Source organism: Hylaeus volcanicus, chromosome 1, assembly GCF_026283585.1.
Source record: "Hylaeus volcanicus isolate JK05 chromosome 1, UHH_iyHylVolc1.0_haploid, whole genome shotgun sequence".
In the NCBI taxonomy this organism is placed as follows: domain Eukaryota; kingdom Metazoa; phylum Arthropoda; class Insecta; order Hymenoptera; family Colletidae; genus Hylaeus; species Hylaeus volcanicus.
Window position 1 is genome coordinate 2,324,746 of NC_071976.1, and position 15,697 is coordinate 2,340,442.

At 43.8% G+C, this 15,697-nt stretch overlaps 1 protein-coding gene across 4 annotated transcripts in view; it reads right to left on the reverse strand.

Moving 5' to 3' along the window:
* LOC128883091 (helix-loop-helix protein 11) overlaps window positions 1–15,697 on the reverse strand; it is a 134,594-nt gene that overhangs the window by 105,535 nt on the left and 13,362 nt on the right. For 3 of the 4 annotated variants that reach the window (XM_054135103.1, XM_054135108.1, XM_054135113.1), the window contains one exon: window positions 11,165–11,489. In XM_054135103.1, coding sequence (XP_053991078.1) covers window positions 11,165–11,489 — 325 coding nt within the window. Of the gene's footprint in view, window positions 1–11,164; window positions 11,490–15,206; window positions 15,681–15,697 lie in introns of those variants that run through there. The other variant, XM_054135121.1, reaches the window with a different exon arrangement.

Here is a 15,697-nt window from a genome sequence, read left to right on the forward strand (position 1 = left end):
CTTCGTTTCGTGTCTCGCTCTGTCGTCTATCCGCGAGTACTGTACTTTGAGAATGGCGACCGCTGGAAACAGCTCTTGGTGACACAGTTGGGGAAACGTTCACCTTACCCAGGCACACGTGACTACATAGTTTCTGAATCGACGTGCACGTCGCACGTCTTTGCTATCTTTTTTCAAAAGTACACTTTCGTTTTACTTTTCAAGCAGGTCATATCGAACGTTTGTTTTCAGAATAAATAAATTGTAAATTAACAGGAGGATGCAATAAGAAGAAAAAGAACTAAGGATCGTTTGTATTCTTATGCAGGGAAGCCTGCTCCTTTCCGTTGGTTCTTTCTATTGTTCGTTTGTAGCTTGGAAATAAGAGGATGGTAAAAACAAGGGAAAAATAATGGACCTCCGGCTTCGTATTCAATTTTGCCTCCTCGTGGGGAAGCGTAAGAAAACGACGCGCAATAGCTACCTTTTCTTGTCGCGAGTGTTTCAAAACGGTGCGGCGACTTCGGAAATATGCGAAAAAGAAAACTCGCGTGTTACGGAGCGCAGTCCAAGCGGTATCAGCTTTCACTGCGGCAGCTTTTTCGAAGGCTAACATTAAGCAGAGTCGTGGAAATATATTAAATAAATTTTTCAAGCGACTGTCCACTGGTTCATGGATGACACTGTGCAAATTAAAGAGTGACAAATGCTTCGTCGTTTCGTCTATCGCGTTCGCCAAGCTCTTCAAACATTCCTACTCTATCGATGATTGAACGAGATTCGTTTGGAGTCAACCGTACCTGAACGACGTCGCAGGCTCGAAATGATGCATCGACGGAGCCTGCTAGTCATCTATACGACACTGTGGCGACTAGCATTCATCTCGAGTGCTATTTCGGTATTCATTTCCCTCGCTAAGCTACACCAGTAATTTATATCGACAGTGGACAATCATCCTGGACGTTTCCACCGAGGCTCGCTTCCCTTTATCTCTTTCCTCGCGTCTATCACCTCGTGCGTCACGGTGTCGCGGATGTATCGCGTTATTTATGCGTTACATATTAATTTGCATTACGCAGCGCAGTATATATAATTTATTCGCCACTCGGACAGGGGATTTCTTTATGTAACAGCCTGGCCCAATCAATCAAAACAACTCGATTCTTGATTAACCAGAGCGCGAGAAAAACTGTTACGCGTTTAATTTATGCGTGGAGTGGAGCTACGTCGAACCGCGGAATAACAATGATAATAATTACTATGAATCCGATGATCCAATGACGTTATTCGTCGAAATAGAGGTTACTTTGTACTCGAAATCGTATTCAGATTCCTAACGTGTCCCTATCGTTAAATCTCCAACTGACCATCGAACCCATATTTTTTTCTTTTTAATCGAGACTCGTATTCCTTCATCGCAATTTCGCCTTCTTCGTGTCCTTCACTTCGTGCATCGACGTCGCGGGTTCCCCACGCGGATTACTGCAACCGATAACACAAGCGCGCGACGACGAACGTCACCATGTCGCGGCATAACCGGTACTGTTTCGTCATCGCGAATTAAGGGAATTGCAGGGAAGGGAATAACACGGATAAAAACGACGAGGAAGACCGGAATGACATTATCCATTAATTGCGGCCATCGTATCTCTCGACGTTCGCGACTTTTACGAGCGGGCAACGGCAGAAACGACGGCGACATTAAATCACGGGACATATTAAAAGTAATTAATGAAGTCCGACAAGAAACACGCCGCGAGAAGATTACCGCCGCCACGGGATTCTTCTTGCACGGGGAAACGCGATGTTTTATTTCCGGCGGGGAAATTTGTTGCAAAGCCGCGGAACAGGGGAGACAAGATTCTACGTTGCGTAAAGAATGTTGAGTAATCGTGATAAAATTGGGCTCGATCACGGTTGAAAATTTTGTGTTCTTTTACGCAACTAAATAAACACAGTGCCTGTAATCAATAATATCACAAATTTTGTTTCGAGTAAACTATCCGTTTTCCAAGTCACGTAATTCGAATGTCTCGATCGGATATCTAAACAAGATATCGCTGAAATTGTGTAGAAAGTCCGCGGGAGATCTTTCCGCGCCTAATGTCGTGAAAATACAGGTGTAGCAGTCGTTACGCACAATGGAGTCATTAGGGTGACTTGTTACCGACAAATGGCACCACAATCACCCAGTCATGTTCTATAAATACGCGCGATGACTCTTGACTGCAAGGTGTGTCTAGGGACAGGTCGAAAGACCTGCATCTATTTTTCCCCGCAGGTGAATAGAAGCTAGAGGAATTCGAGAATAACGTATCCTGAATTTGATAATATTTCAGTCACTCGAACGAGCACATAATTTAATTACAAATTTTAATAATCATTAACGGTTATCAAACTGAATGATTATACCGAATTATTAAATTCTTATCGAAATAAATGACTAGGTAATTCGAAATATATAACTGAAATATTAATATATAATTCATTTCAATAATAATTGAATCGCTCATGCGACGAACTTAATAATTCATTTTGACAACGATGCACTCGTTTATAAATGAATCAATCACAGCATACGCGAAATTTTCCTCGTGTACGTTTCCTAATGCGATAAATCGATATTAATTTTTCGTTTCACGCGTAATCCTGCCTCCACTGATATTCCTCCGCGTGGTTTTAATAACTAGAACAAACTATTTCTCGTGGTGTTACGTGACAAACCCCGGGGCCGATTTGCACGCGTACAATTTGTTCCATGCATGCATACGCGTACATATGATTTGCACAAGGTCTGTGTAAATCCGTGTAACCGTATCGTGCGAGTTTCTCCGTCGGTATTGCGCGCGAAAAAAAAAGGGGGGGGGGGGGGGAATAACAAAGATGAAAAATTGATAGGCGTTAAACTTCGGTCGTTCGTCCATCCAGCGGTTATCAAACCGGTTATTATTAGCATGCAATCTAACGGGCAGCCCGGTTCACTGGCACACGAATACGAGAATTTGATATTACCTGCCATACCCGCGAGTAGGCGAATACGGGAACGACAAAGGCAACCTGGCCGACTGCCCAACGCTGTCTCAACCCAGAACCTGATAATGTTCCTCGGATTTCATATTTATTCTTTCGAAAATTGCACTTAATTATCCCGAAGCCGTATGAATAAATTTCCGAGACAAAAGTTTCACCTCAATGTTGCCTTTAGAAGAACTCATTCTTCATTCGGAGTAATCGCTGTCGTCGGTGCTTTTTCACTTAACGGCCAATTATGCATGTATACTTTGTCGTCAAATTGGTTGCACGGTAATTAGTTCGTGCTCGAGTACACGTCATTCGGTACTGATTTATGTTTCTTCTGGCGTAACTGTCGTGTACTATTATCCAGAGACGTATTACCATAGCTGAACTATACACTTGGGAATATATTTAAACGAATTTTTCCTATGTTTTCGTGATATGGACGAATAACACTTCGATACACAAAAAGGGGACATTTTGTGAATTTTACGGGGTTAAAAAATTAAATACTAAGAGAAACATTAAATTATCTAATTTTCACAATTGTCAAATCTTAGAAATTTTCACGAGTGTTAATTTGGCAGCCAACGTGCTCCATGTACGTTACCCTTGTAAATATAAATCGTTCTCACGTTAAGCCTCTCTTGGCTTTAGTGTCGCTTGTTTACAGTGGTTAACAGTACACGCGATCGAGCGAGTCTTGTGTGTAAATAAATTAACGCCGCGATTGTAATATAATTGCGATTCTCGAGTGTCTCCCGTCCTTGTAGTTTCGAAGCGTGTCGTTTGGCAGGAATATGCACGCGGCTTCGTCACCTAGGATAGGAATGCAGAAGGAAATCCGAAGCCGCAGTCTCGTATAACGGCCTGCGTTATAACTTCACCGCAGGCACAGAAATACGCAGTATACTTTCGTTACGATGCAACGTGTTTTCACGCGGGTACTAAAAACCGAGGGAACGACGCGATATTCCCTGTAAAAGTGCGCTTCTGACGTCGGTGATGCGCTAAATACGCTTAACATTAAAAAGGGGCCGCGCTAGGAACGAAGTCTAACGAATGAACCGTTTAGGTTTGCGATAAACGAAACGCCTGGGTAAGATCACCGTGAGAAACTTTCTCTAATCAAAGTCGCGAGGATTCGGAACCCAACTTCCGAACGAGAGGATGCCCGTAACTTTCACAGTCGTTTTGGTGAAGCGATTTGGCCAGCTACTCGATTTCCCTAATTTCATTTTGGGAGATTCACGAGAGATGACATCTTCTTTAGAAGCTTCGAGAATTACTGTTTATGGTATGCTTGGAGAATGAAATATTTTTTTATACGTTCATCGATGGCATAAGGTAATCTGGATAAGAGTCTAGCGCATATACAACAGCCTCTTATCCTATTATGCCGTGATCTACTTTAAGATTATTTAGAAGTGTGCAGCAAGGTAAACCTACATCTGAAACCCATCAGGTGTTTGTTGTCTTTCACGTTATTCCGTACAACTGCCTCTTATTTGAAGCACCTCGTGCATAATAGGTAATATTGTGCCCGTGACTCATCTCGACAACTTGTACTTATGTTTATCACGCATAAGAAATCCTTTTAGAGAATTTCGATAATAGGTACTCACTGAAGAGTGGCCTCGCGAGAAAGTCGAAGAATCTATACTCTCTAATTACGCGTGATAATCCTGGACGAGTTAACGCGCACACTTATCGAACGAGATTAGGCTTGAGAACGCTAAGTTATCCTTGAAAGTCTATCAGCGCAAGACTCGACACATGCACACCTCACATAACGGTGTAATAAGACTTCGAACAACTAAAATAAAAAAAGTAAGATTCAAAGACCTCGCATAACAGCGCAATAAGACTTCAATCGACTAAAATAAAAATACAAGATTCGAAGGAGTTGTGTTTCGAATCTTCGTGCGTTATTTTGGCGCGATTATGTGGCGCGTCCAGGCACGTTTTAACCGTTTCTACAAAGAAAAGTCTTTTCCCCCCGGTGCACGTGAGGCGGCGTGTAATTAGAAACTGCGAAACGAAATTCAATCCAAGACGAAACAAAATAATCCGTCGGGTTCGCTCGCGGCTCTCGTTCACGTCGAAGGTTCGTGCAGCAACTTTCTCTTCTGTCCGCTTGAGACACCTTGTAGAAAGCAACGGCTGTATCGGCGTGGTGCACGGCAGGTATAACCGGGGCCCGAGACCTTTGTCGGTCGGCCTAACCAGAAGGAGGGACCGTAGGGAAGCCCGAGACAAAGGGACGAACAGGGTCCGAAGAAATGGGCAAGGGAGACGCGGAGAGGAGAGCAAAATGACCCAGATGCTCCGGGGCCCATACGTTTTGCCTTGCGTTCAGCGGAACCAACTACGAGAGGAACCAATTGGAGCGAGCCACTTCGACCATCCACAAATATGAGCAAAAATTTTAACGGAGAAGTGCACGATAATTTAGGAGTAATGCCTTCGTGTAAATTATACTTGCTGCTTGCTCCAATTGATAATAGTAATTGGAACAACTAATTTAAATTCAAATTTCGACTATCGCTGAATCGAGAATATACTAAGCGTCTTTCGTTTACTTTAGTACTGCCTATGCCATGGGAGAATAATACACGTTACATAACTTTTTATTTATATTTCACGACCGTGCCCTCGCGTTGAGAAATCTGAGGAAAAATATATTTAGAAGAAATAAACGAAGGAAGGTTGGGAACTTAATATTTTTTTTATATTTACTGTTACCAGTAATGAATAATTTTTATTCGCTATAGAGAATCAGTGAGATATTTAATTATTATTGAATCATGTGGTGCATCAGGTCGAATTTAAATTTTGTTTCTGTCTGTCTTTCGTTTATAATTAAAATAAAATGAAACAAAATAATCTGATTAATTTTTTGCGACGCGTTTACGCGTGGTCCACTTAGCCGGTTAAGTTTCTACCTAATACGTATGCTCTGTACGTAATATGGAAACGACGTCGACTACCGGATTTTCAGTAAAACGTGCCGTTTCGCGTTATTCGATGCTGTGTTGCAAATATATGCAGCGTAAACGAGAAAAAGAGAAACACGTGCAGGCTTTTCAATTAGCTGCGACGCGAAGCAGTGTTTCTCACACGAAGATTTACATCTTCGAAAGAAAGAAGAGTACCTACTATACTGAATAACGAAACGAAAGATTCTGTAATATATATCGTATTCTTCCTTCTTCATTTTAAACGTAAATATGCCCTACAAAAAAATAATTTCAAACTTGAAGAACGATCTGGAGGATTGGTCGGAGAAACACTGCTCGAAAGCATTGACATTCACAAATAGTACGAGTACATGCGAAAAATGAGCGGTGAAAAAAAGATTAGAGTACGCGACGTTGGCAGCGGCGCGAAGTCGGTTATTACACTTCGTGTTTCGTGGTAGTACGTACTACCATGGGCACGAAGTGGCCTGAAGGGGAGCAAGGCGAGCCCGCCGGGCAAAGCACGTGATGTCTGGGCTACTCGCGTCCTTACCTACCGAGCTGAAACGCGCACGTATGCCAAGATCCAGAGGAAGAACCGCGGCGAAGAGAAACTTCATCGATGAAACCGTTTTACTTATTTTTACAAAACAGGAATTCTTAAAAAGAGCCAGAATTCTACAACTGAAAAGGAAGCGGAAAAATAAAAATATTCACGATCGAAGAAGGTTCTACACGCGTAAAAATAACGATAACGTGGGACACAGCCTCGCGTAGCCCACACAGAGAAGAGGGACACCAGACACGAAGAGATACGACGTAACCTCGAGAAACGACGCTAAGAATTCATGGAAACGAATGCAATCGTCAATGTTGTTCGATATAGTATCCGTGATCCTTGACTCAATGAAAGCGACCCACGATCCAAGTCGTTGCTCAATATCTCGTCGTGTGTGTAATTATAATCTCATCGATGAGTGTGTAATTACAAGTAAGAAACCAGCAGCGAACGATGTTATCGTGGAAGGGACCAATTAAAATTATTACAAGAACCGGATGTACGAGCTGCGCGGAACGATCGAAATTAAGGATAAACAATAACGACTGGACGATCATATAAACAGTTTATTGCAATTAATCACGCAGACATTACGAGAAACTTTACCCTTTATCGAAGAATCGAACTATCTTTCAAAGGAACGGAGCACATTTAACTCATTTCCATCGTTAGGAATTGAAGTAGAATATTGGTGACAAGAACGAATCTTCCACTTCTCCGTGTGACGCAAATGGGTTAAGTAGAAATGTTTAATTAAACAGACTCGAAGGACGTTGAAAAGTGTCGCGTGGAGTATCAGAAAACGATCTCGTACCGGGCAAAAGCACGATTATGCGTGCGAAACAACCCCTACCCACGCAACGGAGTAGGTCCGATCCAAGTTTCGTTAAAAGGCGCACCGAAGAGAGGCGCGGTTTATTTTTATTTTTGTCTGGCGAGCGCTAAATGAAAATGGGTCGAGGCGTCTGTGCTCATTTGCGCTCCTTTTGCTTCTTTGTCAATACGCTGCAGCTACGAAAGACACGGCACTCGGTTCGCGTAGCCTCCCTAGGTGCTGGCGACGATAACGTTATCGATACGGATAATTCAACTCCCACCGTTCGACGTGAAAGGTGCACGGTTTGGAATATGAAAATACTAATTATTTATCTCGGACGTTGCGTGTTCGTTCTGGAAAGTAAAGTTCGTTTCAGAAATTGATTTATCTCCAAGGAAGATGATTTATCTGTTACTGTTTCGCAGATTTTCCACTGTGCAATTTTTTAAAGATTCTCAGCTCCAAAATAGTTTCACACCCGAGCCAAAAAATAGTTGCATTATCAGCGCTTCTGTAAACTGCGTTTCTTCGAAGTTTTCGTTTTTGTTTCGAGTTCCTTTTCATTCCTAGAATCGAAATTACCCGCGAGCATCGCGTGATCGATTAATAAGAAGTCGCCCTGGCCACTGAGTGGATGCTGTAACGAGCAGAGAGGCAAAAAGGAGCGGGATGGTTCGTATTTGGAGATCGGTCTCGTTAATATTCGCGGCGCAGCGAAGGGGAGCCACCAAAGAGGCGGTACGACGGAGAATGCTTCTTAGTGGGCCAGGGCTTCGCAAAATTCGTTGGCCTTCGTCGGGCGAGTGTCAAGAAAGAAGGGACCGAGCTGAAGACGGAGGCAGGCGAGGCCGAATGCAAGGAAAAGGAGAATAAAAAAGGGAGAAAACGGGAGAGGAGGACCAGCAGCGATGGAAGGGGATCAAGCGTAAGAACAAAAGGGACGGAGCGATCTCCTTAAGAGAAATGCGTGGGAATTGAACCATGTGGCCCGAGGACTGGTTCGCGAAATATCGCATTGCGAAAGTACGCGCACACCCGCGATGCAACGTGCACGTGAACGAGTCCAACGATTATAGTACGTGCCTGTTCACAGCAGGCATTAAACTTCAATTAAATTTTACAGACTACCTGCTTCATTTATTAACGAGTCGCACATTCAGGAACAAAAATAAAGCGCATGGTGCAGCACGGAAGAACAGTGCCGAGCCTTCGTTGTATTTACCTGGCATTAATTTGATAAAGCAGTAAATTGCTTTTATTAGCCGATCATTGCCTTTTTTTGCATCCTTTTTACAAGTCTATTTATCATAACAAGATACCGGCGAATAATCGCTCTACAAATAACACTGTTTTTCCACCACAAATAGTGCAAGTTCATGCAATTCAATACCGATAAAAAGTTTCTTCGTGGAACTCGAAAAGAGGAAGAATTTCGCAGAAACTTTACACGATACTGCTAATTCGATTACTTTTTCGTTTCGAATACGAAAGATACTTGGAAATGAATTAGGCAAAGGTTAAGTCGTGCAAGATGTGGTCAACTGGGATCCCTGAACCTAACACGCGGAAATCTTTTCCAGGAATCAGTGAAAGTCGTCGATTCGCGCCAAAAGAACCTGCATCGTTCGTGAGAAAAACAGCGGTCGCGAAAACGCACACTAATGACCTTATATCGAGGGTAACGACCGTGGTTACGACGCATAAAGAATTTCTACGATTGTTGACCGCTAAAGGTGCGTTTACGAGAGTGGTAAAGGTGAGCACACAACGAGCATGTGTGTCAGTCGGAACAAGAATCTCGAGTGCTGCGTGGTGACTCGTAATTGCCACTGTGAACCAACAGCTGATTTTGCGCGTTGACGTATGGCGGATATCCATGAGGACACGTGTCCCACACTTCGATGCTGTCGGGTATCTCCCACGTTACGTGACTTTACGAGGAACTATCGAATGGTGATAGTTGGTGGATGCACCAAGGAAGTACAACAGGAACTCTGTAACGAATTACACAATTAAATCTTTCCTTCTCGCTACCCAAAGCCACAATCTTCGTGATCGAAGCACGTGAAAGTATGATTCTCGAAAAGGCATTATTTAATCTCAATTGATAAAAGTCGCGCTTCCAGCTCGAAGAAACCACGAGTCGCGAGAGCCTTGAGAAAAATGGGTCTGCGAAGATGTTCGCTGACGCGACTTCAATGGGATAATAACAGTAATCAGCTGATAGTAGCAGCGTCGGAAGATCGAGCCGAATAAGGGCAAACTAAAGCGGTCAGTGTCGCACGGGTTGGACTATGGCGAGACAAATGATTAAAGCACCGACATGACTAGGCGCACGTTGGCCGATCGGTGGGTCTAGTTTAGCGGCGTGGGATCGTACGACGACTTTCACATGCTAAAATTAGTCGAACAACGCCGCGCGACAATTCGTAAAAGCCGCCGCCGAGCGTCGGCGTCGTTGCGTAATATTTCTGGTACGTTCGCGCGGCCACGATTGAGCTTCATTGGCGAATTCACCTTACCAAAGAGAAACAGGTTACCGTTTCCGGTCCACGTGTTAACCTTAGTAGGAGCGACATCCTGTTAAGGACATCCACGTCGGTCACTAACGTGACCGCACGCAGCGAAAACGTGCAACCATGAAATAATTAATTCGATCCGTAACGGTACCCCAAACGAGATCTCTTTCATCTCGCAGGTACAAACAAACGATAACGGTAAGGTTATTTCACGAATTATCAGACATTATAGAAATATTTATCTAAAAACGATTCTAAATAAAAAATATTGTTAAATTTAATTATATATCGAAAAGCTACCCGTGGGTAAAGTTTAACAGTGGATTTCTAATTAAACCAGACCGGTTCGCCTTGAAAATTTGAAATTCATATAGCAATGAAAGAGAAATGCGAATACAATGCTGCAAAGTGGTGTCGAATCTTTGCAGATCGCGAACTGTTCTACCATGTGCAAAAAGTGCGGCATAAGAATAACTTTTTGTACGCACAGCACACTTTGCACAAGTATATAATTGTATGAAAATTTCCGATCGGATCGAGGAAAAAAATGCTGTAAATGAAAATAAAAATAATCATACTACGAAATCTTACTGGAGAGAAATTCCGTAAATAAAATGCGACGTCCTGTTCTCTCCGTACGTGCAAATGTGTGACTAAGTGGATAATGACTGCATCCGTTGAATAAATCAACCCTTCGAATTCGAAATATTCCTCAACTATTTACAAGCTTCAGGGAGACTATGTACAGGTGCTCCAAACTCGAAGGGTCAATCGAGTGACGCGATGATGGAAGCCGAAAGGAGAATGGTGATCAAGCCGAGGATTTATTCTTCCTCCAGCACAGGTAACTTATTGGAGGAAGCGCTACAGATATGCTTTTCATAGACAAGCGTCTAGAAACTCTACTACGTTCAGTTTCGAACGAGTCTTTATAGAGACTCCGTATTCCTTTATGGTGCAAAACAAAAACCCTAAATGTGTTCCCATTGGTTCGTCATACATCATAAGAGTTCCATTTCGTCGAGTGTTTCGTGTCACAGGAATATCGTCGCATGCCAAAGACGTTTTTATTATAGGTGGTTGAAACACTGAAGACAAGTAAAATTTCAAGTGAAAAACTACACTCGTTGGTGAAATTAGTACAGGAAAGAACACTGATTTCTGGAGACTTGTTAACGCTTTAACTAGCAACGTATTTAGAAGTAATTGGAGCATCACAGACACTAATAAACCGAATGAAATATTGCTCGTCTCCAGAGTACAGGTGATTCCGCAAATGAATCGATAGGAGAAGGATGAACGACGAGGCACTTACCTTAGACAGTTTCTCGCCCTCGTGATGCGGCAGCAACGTCCTCAGCGACTGGAAACCGGCGTTAATACTTTGCATACGACGTCGTTCGTTACTGTTGGCGATTTCTCGCCGCATTCTCTTCTCTTGCTCCATGTGGCTACGCGGCGTTACGCGGCCGACGTTGCTGGTGCTGTTGCCGTTGCTCAGAGCAACGTTCTGACCAGCAACACGGCGAGATATCGCGCCGTTGCTCTTCGATTGCGGTTGCTGTTGCTCTAGCGAATCAGCAACCTCGGCGACCGTCACGCTCGTGGTCACCGAGCCCTCCTCTACCGTTCCGATGCTTCTGCAACAGAAATTAACACCCTTTAGCACCAATCAGCATTTTATTGCGCAGCAGTCCGGATTTAGATCTAGATTTCGTTGACTTGTGTGTACAGTCGAATTTGTACTAGATTTCATGGTACTTGTAATTTCTAGTGTGATTCAATTTTGTTTACAGTTTATTTTATTCCTGAAAAATGTGCAAACAAGAGCCGTCTGGAAGGTTTACCATCAAAACGTGACCTGTTCGCTGTTTCCTAGATTTAGAATTCGCATCCCAGTCTGCCTCGGTATTGTACAATCCAGGTATCCAGGTACGAATAATGTCCAAATTCTAGTTTCGATTTGAAGGACTGCAAAGGATTCCCTTTCGCGTTACTGAATAGCGATTTACCAGTCGTAAATCAACAAGAATGCTCCAACCTCGGACACTGCGGGCTCCAGGTGTCACGAAATTGAGAACACGTGCATACCTGCATACCTAAACATCGGGCTTTCAGGGTGTACGCAAAATTTGGACAATCGAAAAGCATCGCAGCTGGCGTTCTCACGCCCCTGATTTCTACCTGCCTCGAAGAACACCTTTACGGGGAGAAATTGGAGCTAGAGCACAACACCCAGAAACTTCTAACTGGAAACGTTTCGAACTTCGTTAATCGAATTAATACTCCAACTTCACCCAACTCCCAACCAGTTAACCAATCCGATCCCCGTATTCAATTTATTTTCAATTTTCATCGAATTTCGAATGTTTGAACACCCTGCCTCGAAATCGCTGAAACAGCACTGATATCGACAAACCTTTCTCAAAGGTAGGAATATTAATTATTCAATTCAATTGAACACTGTGCAGAGTAGATTTATTATCTTAATCCTGACTTGCACAGTTGACTAAAAACTCCTAAAAGTGCTCGAGTAAATTGTCCGACAACTGAAACTTATTTTTACCGTATTTAAGCTCATTAATTGCCAATTAAAAAATCTATGAAACCATGTATCCTTCAAAAATTTCCACTCACTAAGGGTTGAAAATATGCCAGGGACCATGCATCGTGGTCGTTGGGCGCGAATAACGGAGTAATTTTATGTGGCGCGCAATTGCGTGCAGTCTTTGTGTAACCGCAGAACGACAATGACGTCCCGCTTCATTGACCGCGAATTTAACTGGCGATAAGTCGCGGCCGTGCAGATCCGTGAAACAAACAACACCGACGCTTTCAATTTCCTTAAAAGCCCTTGGACCCAGACAGACAGGCGTTTTTATATTTCCGTCCGCGTTGCTTTTCTGCGCTCTCGTATATCTGCTTGTAAATCAAATATTCAGAGCCGCCGCAAAACCCGGGGCGGACGTCACACGAGAGAGGGGAGCGTGCGGAAAGATACGAGCGCGTCAGTGTCCTCTTCCATCTCGTCTCTTTGATTTTCGGGATCTCTTCGGCGGTCGCGCCAAAATGCTTTTCAACAGACTGCGTTTGTCGCGCGCTATCAAATGAATTGCTCCAGCCCCCGTAATGCTCTGGCAATGACAGATTCCTTGTCCCTCCCTCTGTTTGAATATACTGAAAATTACACTTTCCTCCCTTTACAGTTTATTTTTTTTTTTTTTTTACCAATACTGTTCGAACGTAGATTTTAGTATCTTAATCCCGAACTGCATAGTCCATTACTCCAAAGCGAATTTTCACAGAATTTATTTTGAATTTACTTGGTACACAAGGGCGTGGAAAGCCAGAGAAGCTATACACGAAACGTACAGTTTCGAATGGGGGGGGAAAAAGTTCAAAGTCTCAGCGAAGAGAAATTAATTTCGAACGAGTTTAGATAAACTACCATCGTTCAGGCTATGCTTACTCCCGGATACCTGTATAGTCGCGAGAGACGACTCGGTTTCTAGGAACATCAGCAATTTTGCGAAGTGGTGTATCATTACAGCGGCGGGCATAATGAACAGTTTAGGGAGAACGACGAAACGAACGCTTCGCTCCTGAAAAGAAAGACGGGAAACGGGTGGCGCTCGCACACGACGGTAGGAAACATCTGGTAAAATTACACGGACAGAACGCGTAGGAGACGATAGGGAGAACGAGAAAAGAGGGAAAAGATCGGGATGGCGGATGTGAGATGAGTCAGCAGGGAAAGACCGTGACCTTGTGCCCTGCTCTCTGCAAACATTCGTTCAACGCGTGCCGATAATAGAAACGGAATATCCCCGTGTATATCTAATACACGGTAAAGTCGTACATTTACTACTCGGACTATTGAAAAAGCTCCTACTCTTGCCATATTTTCAGATATCTCTGCTCAAAGTGTGGCACTCTGAACAAGTGGCGAAGTAGTTGCAGCATCAAACATGCAGGGCTTCTTTCGTCTTTACTGTTCGGCTAATTGTTACGAATTGACCAGTAACCAGGTCCCTTAAGTGCTTCGAACATCCTACCTACGAGTACTATTCGTGTCACGATAATGTATTACATAGTTAAATATTTAGTTCTACCTTGTTTCAAACCAAGGTTGGATAAGGCCAATTACGTTAAGTACGTTTGGGTCACTTATACCCTCCAAACTAACCTCGAACTATGACCATCAACGAACCCCCATGTATTAAGAACGAGTCAAAAAATTGAAGATTAGAAAACTTCCAAGTACGCTCAAATTATCCAGGAGCTATTATCATAGTAATGAAGAACCTGGTCGAGCTTGACGAAGAAATGGGTGGTTAATTGTCGGAACTGACACGGAAAACGGCGAACGAGTGCCCTCAAATTATGAATCGTCAACTTGATGAATGCTAAATACGACGATGACGTCGTTGCCTGACAACGCGCACGTACTTTGCACATCACGGCACATTCGACTCCGAAAATCAAAGTTGAACATTGTACCGATAAAAAACCTGAAATTTTAAAGAGACTAAAATCTTGCTTCTGTACAATGGCAAACTACGTAATTACACTTTATGTGCCATCTTGGAAACTCACGAATCCTACCCAAACGTTGAGTTATTTGAGTTGAGTTATTTGATCTTCAACAGTCTCGAGACGAAATTTTAACTTCGTAGAAACTTTCACGAGTTTTAACCTAGCGATCAACGTGTTAACATCTCATCTTCTTCAATTTTCTCGGGTCTCTACCGAAACTGTGCCTCCGACCAAACAAAGTAAAAGGCAGAACGTGAATGAAACGCCTCGAGTATTTCGACGAGTACCGAACGAAGAGCCGATGAAACCGTTACGACTGCCCGCGCGATATACGATAATAACACGCGGGTTCGCGCAGCGGAATTTCACATGGCATTCACCCATCGAATGGTTACATTAGATCAGCTGGTGCGCCGTCGGTTGGCTGCTGTGACGTCAGCCTGTTCGTCGGATACCCGCCGTGCTCGCTCGGATCAGTCCCGTGGAAGTAGGTCGTCTAAGTAGGTGGCTACCTTCCTTTTCATCGCGGACCTCGCGTATATCCGTCTTTGATAGAGGTAAACATAATCCTCGGCTCACTCGGTTAACGAGCTGCCGCTAATCGGTGCAAAAATGTCAGAATCCATCCGCCCACGAAGTCACGCGCTCGTCGCGATAATGGGAGTAGAATGCGGGAGTCGCGAAACGTTATTCGTACAACCAAACTCAGGAGAGCTCGTAAACAATTATGCGAATAATTTGAATTTCTCTTTTAGGTCTGACCTTTCAGTGACGCTGTTTGAAGTCCGAAGATCTTTGAGGAAAATTGGGTTCCTACTTACTCATCGTACTGGTTCTCGTCGTGGATGCCACAAGACAACTTTAATCGCCCCTTAAACTCCAAAACACGGTTCCTGGTGATGAAAAAGAAGCGTCGAGGGGGTCGACATCCAATACGGGCACCGCAGTTATTTCCGAGTGCGGTCGCACTCGGTCATCGCAGTCATACGTGGAAAAGCCGTGGAGGCGTGCGAACGTTGTCACGCGGCGTACGTGCACACGCGAAAAAGCGCGGGTGATACGCCGCAGAATCAACACACGGTCGCGTTCGCACAGACGAGCCACGAATCTCTCTCGACCGCGTCCGCGTTCCTTGTGTACGTACGCGGCACTCTCTCGCGCCTGCGCTTTCGCGTGTGTTAGTCACAGAGGCACTCAAGACAGACGGAGAGAGGGATGGAGGTGGAAAGGGAGAGACAGATAGATATACAGTACGTGTACGTTTTTGTGTGTGTGTGTGTGTGTGTGTGTGTGTGTGTGTGTGTGTGTGTGT